The sequence below is a fragment of the Labeo rohita genome, chromosome 9, assembly GCF_022985175.1.
Source record: "Labeo rohita strain BAU-BD-2019 chromosome 9, IGBB_LRoh.1.0, whole genome shotgun sequence".
Classification (NCBI taxonomy): Eukaryota; Metazoa; Chordata; class Actinopteri; order Cypriniformes; family Cyprinidae; genus Labeo; species Labeo rohita.
Window position 1 is genome coordinate 16,570,652 of NC_066877.1, and position 13,039 is coordinate 16,583,690.

The window sequence follows — 13,039 nt, forward strand, 5'->3', positions numbered from 1 at the left end:
AAGGGTTGAGATTTCCTTAAAAATTCAGGTTGTTTGGATGGCAGCGTCTGTATGTGTGTGAGTGTGTTTATCTTGTTGAGTGAGGGGATATGTCTTATTGATTTGTAAGAGCCATGTGGTTTCTCTGTTATCTAAACTTTTCCAGCATGGCCTGTGGGCTTCCTGTCTGTCCAGATGCTCTTTACTCACACGCTTTAGTCTCTCTCTCTCTCTCTCTCTCAATGGCAGGATTATAATGACTGAGTCTATGCTTGGTGAGGATAAGTCTCTGTTTTGTATCTCTGATAATTTGATGAGGTTTGGTTTTCTGATCCCAGTGTTGCAAAATGAACCAAAAATAAAAATTCTGTCATTAAGTACTCGCCCTCTTGTCGTTCCAATCCTGTAAGACCTTTGTTCATCTTCAGAACACAAATTAAGGTATTTTTGATGAAATCTGAGAGATTTTTGACCCTGCATAGACAGCAACACAACTGACACGTTCAAGGCCCAGAAAGGTAGTAAGAACATCATTAAAATAGTCCATTTGACATCAGTGGTTCAACCGTAATGTTATGAAGCTACGAGAAAACTTTTTATTCAACAATTTCTTCTCCTCTGTGTTAGTCTTCGACGAGCAGTCTCAAGAGCACCATGCATCTGAAAGGTTTGAAATGATATGAGGGTGAGTAATTATTGACAGAATTTTCATTTTTGGGTGAACTAGATCTTTAAATTAGTTGTGTTAACTTAGTAAGTCCCAGAACCAGCTGATTAAGTGGATGTTTTAGGGTCCAGCTTTAAAATATGGTGATGGTCAAAATGAGAGAGCTGGTGTATTTTCAGCTTATTTAAAATAAAATGTTCTGTATTTTGCATATAATAATTTTTATGTAAACTCTGCTGCACTGCAAACAATGCTTTTTGTACTTAGACTTTTTGTCTTGTTTCCAGGCAAAATATCTAAAAATTCAAGCAAAAATTATTGTTCTGTTTTCAGAAAAAAACAAGTCAAAATTAAGTGAGTTTTTGCTTGAAACAAGCAAAATAATCTGCCAATGGGGTAAGCAAAATAATCTTGTTTTCTGCTTGAAATAAGATTATTTTTCTTACCCCATTGGCAGATTATTTTGCTTATTCTAAGCAAAAACTCACTTAACTTTGTTGTCTTTTTCTGAAAACAAGACAATAACTTTTGCTTGTATAGAAAATCCTTCTTGATTTAAGAATTTTTAGATATTTTGGCTGGAAACAAGAAAAGCATTTTTGCAGTGTGGTTTTTCCCTGGAACACTCATGACAAAAATGTACCTGGGAGAACTTTTTCGCGAGACACAAAATACATACCAGCATTTCAGTACATATCACTGCAATTTCCAAAAGAAATGAACACTAGAGACATTAAAACAGTGAGCACTTCTAATTGTTTTTGTAATTTCGTTTTCTTTTTGGTGTTCTGACAAATGATGCCACCAACACTGTATTTTTAAGAACGGTTTAAGGTTAGGGCAGGTGTAAACAACTGGGTAGTAGTACAAATTGTCAGAGCACAACTAGATGTAACTAGCTTGCCCGGTAGCTCAGCCGGCATGGAGTTCGACTTAGGATGTGGAATTCTTGGGTATGAATCTGGTGAAAAACATGACTGATGATGAAAGATGAGAGATCGAAAAACAAGCTGAAATGGCATGATTGGGTTTTTACTTCACATTTGCTTTTGTTCATACTATCGGGCAGGTTTATGTGTAGTGCAGATGGTTTTTTTTTTAAATGTCACAGAGCATTAGAGTTTATTAGACTGTGTTTTATTAACATCTACACTTACCCCAACCCTAAACCTACCTCTTACAAACAGTAATTATTGTACAGTACATCTGTTTACAATCCAGCTTTTACCATAAAATGTACCATATGTACATTCATCTGTTCTGGGGAAAAAACCAAACACTCTTGTAGTGCCACTCAGTGGACATTTCTGTTGGAAACTGCAGTGACATGTATCTATTGGTACGTATTCTGCAAAAAAGTTCCCACAGATACATTTTTCATGAAACCAGGTTGCTATCATAAGAAGAAAAGAGTAAGAACATATTCAGTATATAGAATTTACTATAATCAACTTGTTCCTCTTTAAGCACAATATCATAGTTTTCAAATCAAATTTAAGACCTTTTTTTAGACCTGCACCAACAAAATGAATAAATCTCAGATTATTTCTTTTAGATTGTGCTGATACTAGTACAATGGATATAATGAATGTGTCAAATAATGTATTTAGTCTTTCCGTCCTTTGACAGGACAGACCAGAGAGAAGTCACAAGAGTTTACCTTCAATTAAATACCACATACAATGTATTGTGCAGCCAAAACATCAGTAATAACCAGAAAAAAAAGTTATGCATAATACAGAACATTTACATTTAAACTAACCTGGGATTCTTATTTTGAAGTGTCTATGCTTTACTGCTCACTAAAAAAGATGAGGGAGATATAATATGCATTCTTACAACCATCTGCAACAGTGCCACATTCTTTGAATGTGCAGCGCTCACATTAATTTAATTAAATCATATCCTTTTGAATTTTAATAATCACATTAGGCCATATCGCGATTCCTGCTTTCTGTCTGCAATTTTAAAACTTAAAATAATAATAAAGACTGTCTATCTGTCTTCCTGTCTATCTTTAGGCTAATTCACACTGCACCGACAGATGTGAACCATAACCAGATTAGAATATCTATGTGTCTGTCTATCTGCTCATATACTGTATATCAATACTGACCAAATTTAGCTCTAATTCCAGACATTCCAAAAAAACGCACTTCATCAAACTTAGTGAAAAAATAATCAAAGTTGTGAGAAATGTTGATTAAAAATAAGCCAACATAGGCTCATTGAAAATACGTGTCTCTATATACGTTAAACTGAAAAAACGTACTTATATGTACGAATCACTGCAGTTTTCAGTTGAAATGACCACTAGAGTCTAGAACTCTGACAACTTTTATTCCTTTTCAGACAAAGTATGATTTACACACAACCTTTTGATTAATAAAGCCTAATTTTCACACAATTACTTGCAGAATATTATATTATGCCTTCAAAACAATATTGACAAAACTGCTACTTCTGAACGGTGTTGTCACATATATAGCTTCATATGCCTGAGTCTTCTAATTCAGTACACTCTTAAAAATAAAGATTCTTTATTGGCATCAATGGTTCTATGAAGAACTTTGAACACCCATAGAACCTTTCAAATGCAGGAAAGTTTCTTTATAGTCGAAAAAGGTTCTTTAGATTTTTTTAAATGGTTCACTGTTCACTGAAAGGTTCTTTGGGGAACCAAAAATGGTTCTTCAGTTACATCACTGCAAAAACACCCTTTTGTAACCTTTATTTTCAAGAGTTTGTGTTTGCTTGGTAGCTCACGTGACATGGTGTTGCACTTGAGTGATGAAGAGCTCCGGTACGAACCCTGTGAAACAAATCAGCTCAAATCCACATAAGGAAGTTAAAAAAAGCACGGCTGCATCAACAAATGTGTTTTTATATCACTTTGGCATTTGTTAACACTATTGGTTAGGTTTACGGTTGGGCATGGTGTAGGGGATATTTCCAACACGATAGAGCATTAACCTTCACCATTTGAATTCTGAACAGGCGCAATATGTACCTCAAGCAGCATAATAAAAAGCAGCAATACATGCCTGTACCAACATAATAAAAACTTGCCACGGTCACTGGACATTTCACTCATGTATATGGAGGCACGTATTTCCAATGAGCCTGGGTTGAAATAAGCAATTCATTCCATACTAAAAATATAACTGAAAATAGTTTAGTGTAATTGAAACAGATTATTCTGCACAATATTTGTGTGTGCAAGGTATTTTATGCGTCCTATTTTATCAACTTTTTCAGAAATCAATATTATTTCTATCTTCTCTCTCTCTGTTACACACACCCATGACTAGGATCCTAAACATCAGCCAAACAAATCCGGAGCTTGTCACTAAACACAATCAGTGCACAAACACACAGACATGTTATTAATGCAGCTTATAGCATTGATTTTACTTATAATCTCTCATCTCATTTTTGTTTCCGTAATCCTTTCAAATGACGCAGGAAGATGGAAAAATGGAGCGAGACTAAAAAAGACGGGCTGCTGAGAGAGGTAGAGTGTTTTTGGTAGAGGAACAGTGAGGTGAGTGAGTCATCTGCAGTCAAGTGTATCAGAGCGAGGGGCCTGTCATGGGACCATCCCTACGACTCAGGCATAAATGCCTCAAATCGTGCTGATATCTCAGAGGAGGGAGAGGCTGGGCTGTTTCATTCTGATGCCTCCAAACACCCCAGCTCTCCAGCCAGTGCTTGCTGAATCTTTAGTGAATCTACAGGCTGTCTTTGCCAAGGCCGACATGTAATTCCCTTCAGACGCCCTGAGAGAGATAGGCAGGAGGGAGGAAGAGAGGCCTTCTTCTATTAAGATTAAAGGGTAGTCTCCTTCACTCTTGCTGACAGTTTGAGCTGTTCACTGACGCCCAGGGCAACGAAAACCTCCTTTACACATCCACGGGGTAGGATTTTAAATATATCATGTGAGTCATGATTTTTTCACATGTTTACAACTCAAACAGATTCTCTAGAAATGATAACTATTTCTCATTGAATACAACATGAAGATGTTGTGGATGTTGAAGGTTTCTGCTTATTTTTTATTTTTTTATTAAATATTAACAAGTTCTCATTGCTGGAGCACCGGAGCTAAGCGGCCATTCATCAGCAAAGATACAACTGTCATAATTGACCCTTCGCAAAAACCCACCCTCCTTAGTTACTGTTGCCATGTCTGACAATCAATGCAGTGAAAAATACATTGTGAAACTGACAACACATGGACAGACCAGACAGAGCAGGTTACTTCTGGTAGGAAACAAGGTCTCAGCTTTAAATGTTTTTTAAGAAATTCAAACAATAAATACTATTTTGTGAACCGATCGTCTTTCTTATTTACTTAAAGCACAAAATAAACATGAATGAACATCAGAGTCTATTTTATTTCAACCAAGGAGAGACGTCAATACACAATTTTTAAGTTTAAGTCTACCGATGTAGCATGCTATAGCATGTGTGCATTTATACTGAATGTTTTTAGACTATCGTTTTTCATACAAATAGGCTACCTATAAAACCATGTAGTTATATTTTTACCACGGTACTGAGGTACCATTATGTGTTTATCATGATTTAAAAAGTATGCTTGCTACTATGGGAGACCAATGTTTAATAATAATAATAAAAAAACTGGGTCAGAATAAATTTAACCATATAAAACTGAGGTTGCTACAATTTTTACAGATGTTACTGATTGATAATGAACAAAAATTTACGTCTGCATCCTCAAGCTACTATCAAATGTGCATTTCTAAGAGACAAAAAAAGTGATATTATTGTCATTATTATTATCAGACAACCCAAACCTGTTTATTGATTTGTAACAATATAACTCATTAGAACATGCAGAAATTCATTTTTCTATTTAGATATTTATTTTGTTAAGGAAAATTAATGGTCTAGTTTCTACAACTTTCACATTGGAGCAAAAATCTGACTTTAAACTTGAAAGAAATAAAGATTTGACATTTATCTTGATAATTATCAATATCGACTGATATGAAATTTTTTTTTTCCCATAACGCCCAACCCTACTCTCATCTAATTTGTTTGTCGGATAAAGTGGCAGATTCGGCTTCATGATTGGTCAAATCGACCTGTCAATCAAGCTGTTTGTGAAAGGTCAGTTGCCCTCGTTTCTTGCTCTTAATAATGGGCAAGTTCTGAAAGTTCATATTAAAAGAACTGAGATTTATTGAAGTATGTGAACGAATCTCATATTGACCCAGTGTTCCAAATTCCATATCTTGCTATTGACAGCACCAATCAATCTAAAATAACCTGTCTGTTACTGACCAGAGAAAGTTTTCACATCAAAGAAACAATTAACCAATAAAAATTCAAAGGTTTAGACTCTGGATTTTTTTATTTGAAGAAATCACTATTTTTATTTCACAAGGATGCATTAAATTGACCAAAATTTACAGCAAAGACATTTATAATGTTAAAAAGAATTCTGTTTCAAATAAATGTTTTTTTTTTTCCTGATACAGAAGAGAGAAATTGTTGAATAAAGTTATTTTTGTTTTATTTGCGCACAAAAAACATTACAGTTGAACCACTGATGTCACATGGACTATTTTAACTATGTACTTACTACCTGTCTGGGCCTTAAACGTGTCAGTTGCATTTTGATTTTATCAAAAATATCTTAATTCTTTAAATCTTTATTTTTATACCTTTTTTTTGTGATATTAGTTCTCCTTCAGGCTGTTTTTGTGCTTACCAGACATCTTCAGCATCGACATCACACTCAGCCCCAAACTGGCAAATGTCACAGGTGGACGTCTCCTTCTGTCCATTCTCCGCCGAACCCTCGTTCCCTGCTTGGATACATAAAGACGAGACAAGACAGCATAAGCTACCGAAGGTCTGACAAATATTACTTGGGTCAAGACGAGCAGGCAATCACAGTCTGTCTCTCTGTCTCTTTCACTCAAGCAAGTCTTCATAAATAGATGGAGAGAGATGGAGGGAGAGACAGAGGACAGACATAATTCTCATTCAGTCTTTGTCTCTGGCTCTCATGAGAAGTTCAAATCCCCCACTGATCTTTCCTCAGCCTCGCCCCTCATTTCATCATGATGATTTCTGATTTGCCGCTCCTGCTCCCTGGCGATAGAGGCTTCCCAGGAGCCGAAGCTTAAAGCCCCTCGCTATCGCATATCTGCCCTCATCAGTGGACGGGGAAAAGCAATCCCGTACGCCATGGAATTTAAATTACGTCTCCTCCTCGGAGGATCATTGTTCCCCTTTGGATCCTGACCCTCCATTATGAGGTGCTATTTTTAAAACTTAGACCGCAAAGACTAAGGGATGAGAAAAGAAAAGCAGGCAGATAAAAGACAGAAAAGAACAAATAAAATATACTGCACTTCTGTGCAAAGAACAATGTTTAGGTCACAGGTGTTTTTTGTAATTGTTCTGGTGTATTTTGTCCCTGTATTGATTTTCTTTAAAGTGTTTTTTTCCTTTATTTTAGTAAGTTTAGATGACAACCACAAATCCTGGCACTGTGTCTTTTCACGGATCAAAGATAAAAAAAAAAAGGGCAAAAAAGTAAAGTAGTTCGGCAAAAAAAAGTTGCGAAATTCACTGTTGTGTTTCATTATTGAATGAATCAGTGTTCTGACAAATCTTTTAAGTAAATAATTCAGTTATTCAGTCAAAGTCATTTCCTTTCTTGAATGAGTATTTTGAATGAATCGCTTGAGTGAATGATTCAATGCTTCACTCTTAAAAAAGATTCAGAATAAAAATTTCCTGGTGATTTAGTCACCCCCATGTCATCCAAGATGTTCATGTCTTTCTTTTTTCAATCAAAAAAAAAATAAATAAATAAAATAAAAAAAATTGTTTTTTGAGGAAAACATTCCAGGATTTTCCACATATAGTGGACAATGGGAGCCAGTAGGTTAAGGGTCTAAATTGAAAGAGCTGAAAGTAAAAAAAAAAATTATATACTTTTTAGCTACAAAGGGCGAAAAACTCCATCTAATTTTCTCCTTTAACTTCAAAATTATCTGACATCATGGTTTAACTTTTTTTGTAAAGGGCGTTTGACTTTCTTTGTACGTTCACTTTGTAAACACTGGGTCGGTACTTTCACCTACATCACACGTGACATTCCAACATGACTACGTAATGCGTAAAGTCAAGCTAGTGCAAGACAAGCATTTGTTGTTAAAAAGTATAGAAATTTGTATTTTTTTTTTTTTTTAGAAAATGACCAATCGGTTTGCTAGATAAGATCCTTATTCCTTGGCTGGGACTGTGTAGAGCCCTTTGAAGGTGCAGTGAAACTGCAATTTGGACCTTCAACCCATTGGCTCCCATTAAAGCCCACTACATGGAGAAAAATCTTGGATGTTTTCCTCAAAAACCTTAATTTCTCTTCGACTGAAGTAAGAAAGACATGAACAGGATGTCATGGTGGTGAGTAAATTATAGGGAAATTTTTATTCTGAAAGTTGATCTAATCTTTTAAAGACAGTCACTGTTTTATTCCTGAACAAATCAGTGATTTGAATGAATCACTTGAGAAAATGATTCAAAGACTTACTCAAAAAAAAAAAGATATACTGTCATAGCCATGTATCGAGCACTTTCTTCCATAACTGTGAGTAATGAATTATTATTATTATTATTTTTTAATGTGAACTAATGCACTAATAGATCAAGCTTTGCACTAAACACATCTGTCCAGCATCATGACTTATTACCCAGCATCCAGCTTCTCCCTGAAGTGTGGTTGCATGGGCCCAAGGGTGTGGAAATTAGAAACGTGTTGGAGAAAAGGGGCAGTAACAGTTATCTCCATCTCCCGGTTAGACGGACCCTCTGAATCGATTTTCCCTGACCAGAAACACAGTCGATCACCAACCCCCTCTGTTTTCATCTGCAAGCACTGCCACAAAGATCCTGCTTCTGATGTTGTTTATGAATATCTGTGTGTGAAAACCCAAGGTCAATGATTGACTTCTCCGTTTTGTGGATAACGGCTACAAAAATCTAGTCTTTTGTTGTTGTTTATAATGAAGAATCTTTAAAGTGCTTTTCATGTATAACACAAAGACATTTAAGGTTATAAAACATTAAAATGTAGCACACACTGAGCAAAGGAATAGGTTTTGCTTTAAATGGTGGAAGGAAAGGAGATACTCAAATGAACGGAAGACAGATGGTGAGTGTCCAAGAAAATGGCTCTTAATGGGACAAACCTACTTGTGCAGAAACTAAGGAGAAAGGTGGGGGTGGATTTAGGGCACAACATGGGCTGTCAGACAGATGATGAATGAAGCCACCCATCTCCTGCACAGTGTATGGAAACTGACCTTCACAACAAATAGCAAGAATGAGTGGAGCATTCCAGTCTGGGTCAAAGAAGCAGTATATGAACTGAGATCACATGTCAAGTGAAAATAGCACCAAGAGACTAGATAGAAAATATTTTCTTAATCTGTATTTAGTCTAGTTTTCAAGTAAAAAATAATATTATAATTGTTGTTTTTAATTCTATGAAAAACATGTTTCTTAGTTTAAGTTAAATTGTTGGAACAACTTAAGTAGTAGGAACAAATTCTAAATTTGTGTCCAGAATATGTGTGAAAAGGCAACAGATATATAAAAATATCATGAAAATAAAAAGATGAATAAATAATTATTTGCCCCATTATCATTTCTTATTTTGTGTTTATGTTTTAGCGCATAATTGAGTTTTAAAAAGACATATTTATCAAAAACCTCAAGAGTTCTATTATCCAACAGATATTATCTAACTTAGCTTTCCTAAATATAATTGTTCTATAAAGTACATTGTTTTGTTTTACCCCATTTGCACAGAATTCCCTGAGATTAATGTTTTTTTTTTCATATATGAGCGTGAGATGGAAATGATTTCCACTTGATTCTTTTGAGTGGCCTTCATTGCAATGCACGCAATGAATGAATGGATGGATGATATTGTAATTCCACGGTCATCTAGTAAAAAGCAGCTCAGATTAACATACACACACATACACACACGTGCACGATTTGTGAAATGGAAGCGGTTTAGAATGGTTAAGCAGATGCTTAAAGAGAAAGCTTTGATATCATGTACATTATTTTTGAAGATACAATGAAACTACAATGCAATGTTGTATTAGCCAACTATAAAAAAAACCAAACATGTAGTGAAAGAAAAGCCAACATTCTTAACTCCCAAAGAGAACCACCACACAAGAACAAGCTGAGCTCTTAAGGGACACAAAGGTCAAGTGAATCTCCACAGATGGAGAGGACACATTACATCTTTGAATCAATAGAGAATGTAGGAAGCACAATGCTTACAGCAGAAAGATGATAGCCTGAAAGAGGATCTTTGGATTTCGACTGATCTCCATGAGCTAATGATGCCGCTTCTACATGGTGAATGTGACATTTAAGTTCTATGCATGAGCCACAGAATCATCTTATTTTCTCAAGAGAATCTCCAGAGTGATGAAAATTGTCTTGTTCCTCTTTTTCTATTGTGGTAATGTGACTTTTTTTTTCTGGTAATGATTTCGAAATGTATGGAATGACTCTACGGGTGTTCTGTTTCAACACATTGCCTATGGTATTTTACATGGTGCACTGTTTGCCACAAAGTGTTTGTGCCACAAAATTAAGGATGTGCATTAGCAATCAACAACAGCTCAATCAAATTTGCCTGCTAAATAAAAACACTACTTGAACATTGCAAATTGTTATGGTACTTTTCAAATTGGTTTCTAAGCTATGGGTATCCGAGTACAATGTTATTTTTAAATCTTATTGTTTTTACTTAATTAAATTAAATTTTCCCCCCCAAATCAAAACCTTTTTTTATATCATTGCTGGCAACTAATATAAATTTCAAGTTCTCATTATTTTTTCACTTATTATACTTTCTGAGGACCTGATTACTTATATTTTGGATGAATATATTTTGCAGTTGGGTACTCTAACATATATTTAAAAAATGTCCCCAGAAAATTTAATTTATGTCTAAACTAGTGCTGTCAATCGTTCAAAAATTAAGAAATTAAAAAAAAAAAAAAAAAAAACAAATTTTTTTTCTGAAATTAACCATGATTAATCCCACCTAACATTAAAGTTTTTAAATATAATGTTATATTGCAGTAATTTCACATTCAATCTTTAAATTAATGTAGAAACAACATAAAGACAGCATACTTTTAATATTTGTTTAATGGCATCTTTTTTATGACTGAAGGTGAGTATCACTGATACCAATATTACTGATGTCTCTAGGGAACTATTCTTTTTTCCTAATATTTCACCACTGATTATAACCATTCAACATTACAGCATAATTGACAGCTATCAATTTTAACATTTATTAGACTTTAAAAAAAAAAAAAACCAGCTTCTCACTTAAGTGATCACATAAACCCATTATTTATCTGTGCCCTTCAGCAAGTAGAAAATGTAGAGAAATTGAATAAAGTTATCAAACACTAAATTCTAAATTAAATATAGAAGAATCCATAAAGCTACAAAAGTTATTGATTTTCTCTTTTTTCTTTTGTTCTCCGATTAATAGACATTACAGCAACTGGGATATTAGCTTATTTGGCTGCTAGTACTTTAAGAGCTGCCGCTGCTGAACTGGATCTGACACGCATGTTTGTAGTTTCACTGGCGCTTGAATATAAAACGATACAGGCTACAGCACAAGCCGCTGCATTTGTGCATGCAATTGAAGTACAAGTGACAGCTGACAGGACAGGAAAATTTGTTTTTACTGACATATGGTCTGACAACATCTCATCTGACCGCAGTTCACTGTTGTTCTACTGAAGCTCCCTCGTCACCTGTACCGTTTCCAGACTCGTTTGACTAGCACCTGGTGCTGAGACGAAGTGGTGTGCGCATCTGAAATATCTCCTGTTTGAAACGTTCTGTCTAAATAAACGCTATTCTTGTCAAGAAAAAAGAGACAGAAGCAGCAGTCGTGAGTGGGGTGACCAACCCTAACTCCACCCCTGCGTTAAATTAGTTAAATATTTTTGACTCTGTTAAACTGGAAAATATAATGGCCTCTGTTAATGCGCTAATATTGACAGCATTTTGTAAGGATGTAAATTTTGCATTTTTGCTCTTAATGCTCTAATTATGTGGTTATCAACTAAGCCTTCACCACACTGGGTCCATTAAAGCCTACTTCACACAAATATGACTGTTTGAGTGTCCCGGTCCCATTGGGAAACGCATGTCGTAAAACCCCCTTTGGCACATTGCCTCTTCTATCCACACCTGACAGCATAGAAGACCTTGCCAATGACCCATTTGCGCATGTAATTACAGCAATCCGCTGACGACGGTGGCGCAGAGTGAAGGTGTCTAATTTTGTGGAGTGCTCCCGAGGCCCTTTTCTTCCACTGGTTGACAGCTTTTGGAGAGCACTTTGAAAGCCAGATGAGGGTTTGAATTGGCAAGAGAAGTAAGAGCCAATGTGTGAAACTCAGGAAAGGAGGCCCGAAACCGGCTGCCCTTCTTCGAAGGATTAGGGAAGAAGAATTAGGAAAGGAATTAGGGCTTAAAACTTCATTTTTCCCAGCTTTGACCAGATTAAGTGCTACTCGCTGAAAGTCTTCCATTGAGCGCTAAAAGGCCCAGCAGAAGATCTACGAATCGGTTTCACTCAGGGTCATTACACTGCACAATGGTCAACTGTGAAAATAAACACACAGACATTTAACACAGAACTCAGAAAGACTCTTACGATTGAATCGCATATACCAGACATACCCTCAGTACATACGCACCATTTCACTTGCATTACACCTGTACCATTTCTAAAACTCTCTATTTTTCTCTCATGAGAAGTGAGGTTTAGAGATTCTTACATTCACACACAAACCAACATGTGTGCTGATCTCAGGCTCTGACTATGATCTGCCCTTGATGGCACCCATAATAACACTCACGATGGAGCTGCTCTCAGATATATAATGGAAGAAGAGTGCAGGGGAAGGAAAGAGATGAAGAGATGAGAATGACGAGTAGGGCTGGGTATTGAGTTACTTTTTAGGCACAGACTGAAATGCCTCAATACCACTGAGTATCGAAAAACCTCTTGTTGTTTGGTACCAAACTTCGATACCTAAGGGGTTAATCTAGTTAACGTCAGTGTGCCAATAAGCCTGGCGTTCACACAGGGCATCAGTGTTAACGCTTCTCATTTATATACTAGTGTAGATGCTAGCCAATCCCGTTCAGTGTAGACGCTGGTTGAAATTTCAATATATTTACATAGTTGACCAAATTGATGTTCTGTGAGTGTTTTGAGGATAGTGGTGTTCTGACGTGCTCTGACGGAGGAACTGCTGTTAACTGATCACGTCTTCAATG

At 35.9% G+C, this 13,039-nt stretch overlaps 1 protein-coding gene across 4 annotated transcripts in view; it reads right to left on the bottom strand.

Moving 5' to 3' along the window:
- The window catches only part of tmeff2a (transmembrane protein with EGF-like and two follistatin-like domains 2a), an 88,049-nt gene that overhangs the window by 11,752 nt on the left and 63,258 nt on the right, over positions 1–13,039 (bottom strand). For 3 of the 4 annotated variants that reach the window (XM_051119577.1, XM_051119574.1, XM_051119576.1), the window contains exon 5: positions 6,387–6,486. In XM_051119577.1, coding sequence (XP_050975534.1) covers positions 6,387–6,486 — 100 coding nt within the window. The remainder of the gene's footprint in view (positions 1–6,386; positions 6,487–13,039) is intronic. The other variant, XM_051119575.1, reaches the window with a different exon arrangement.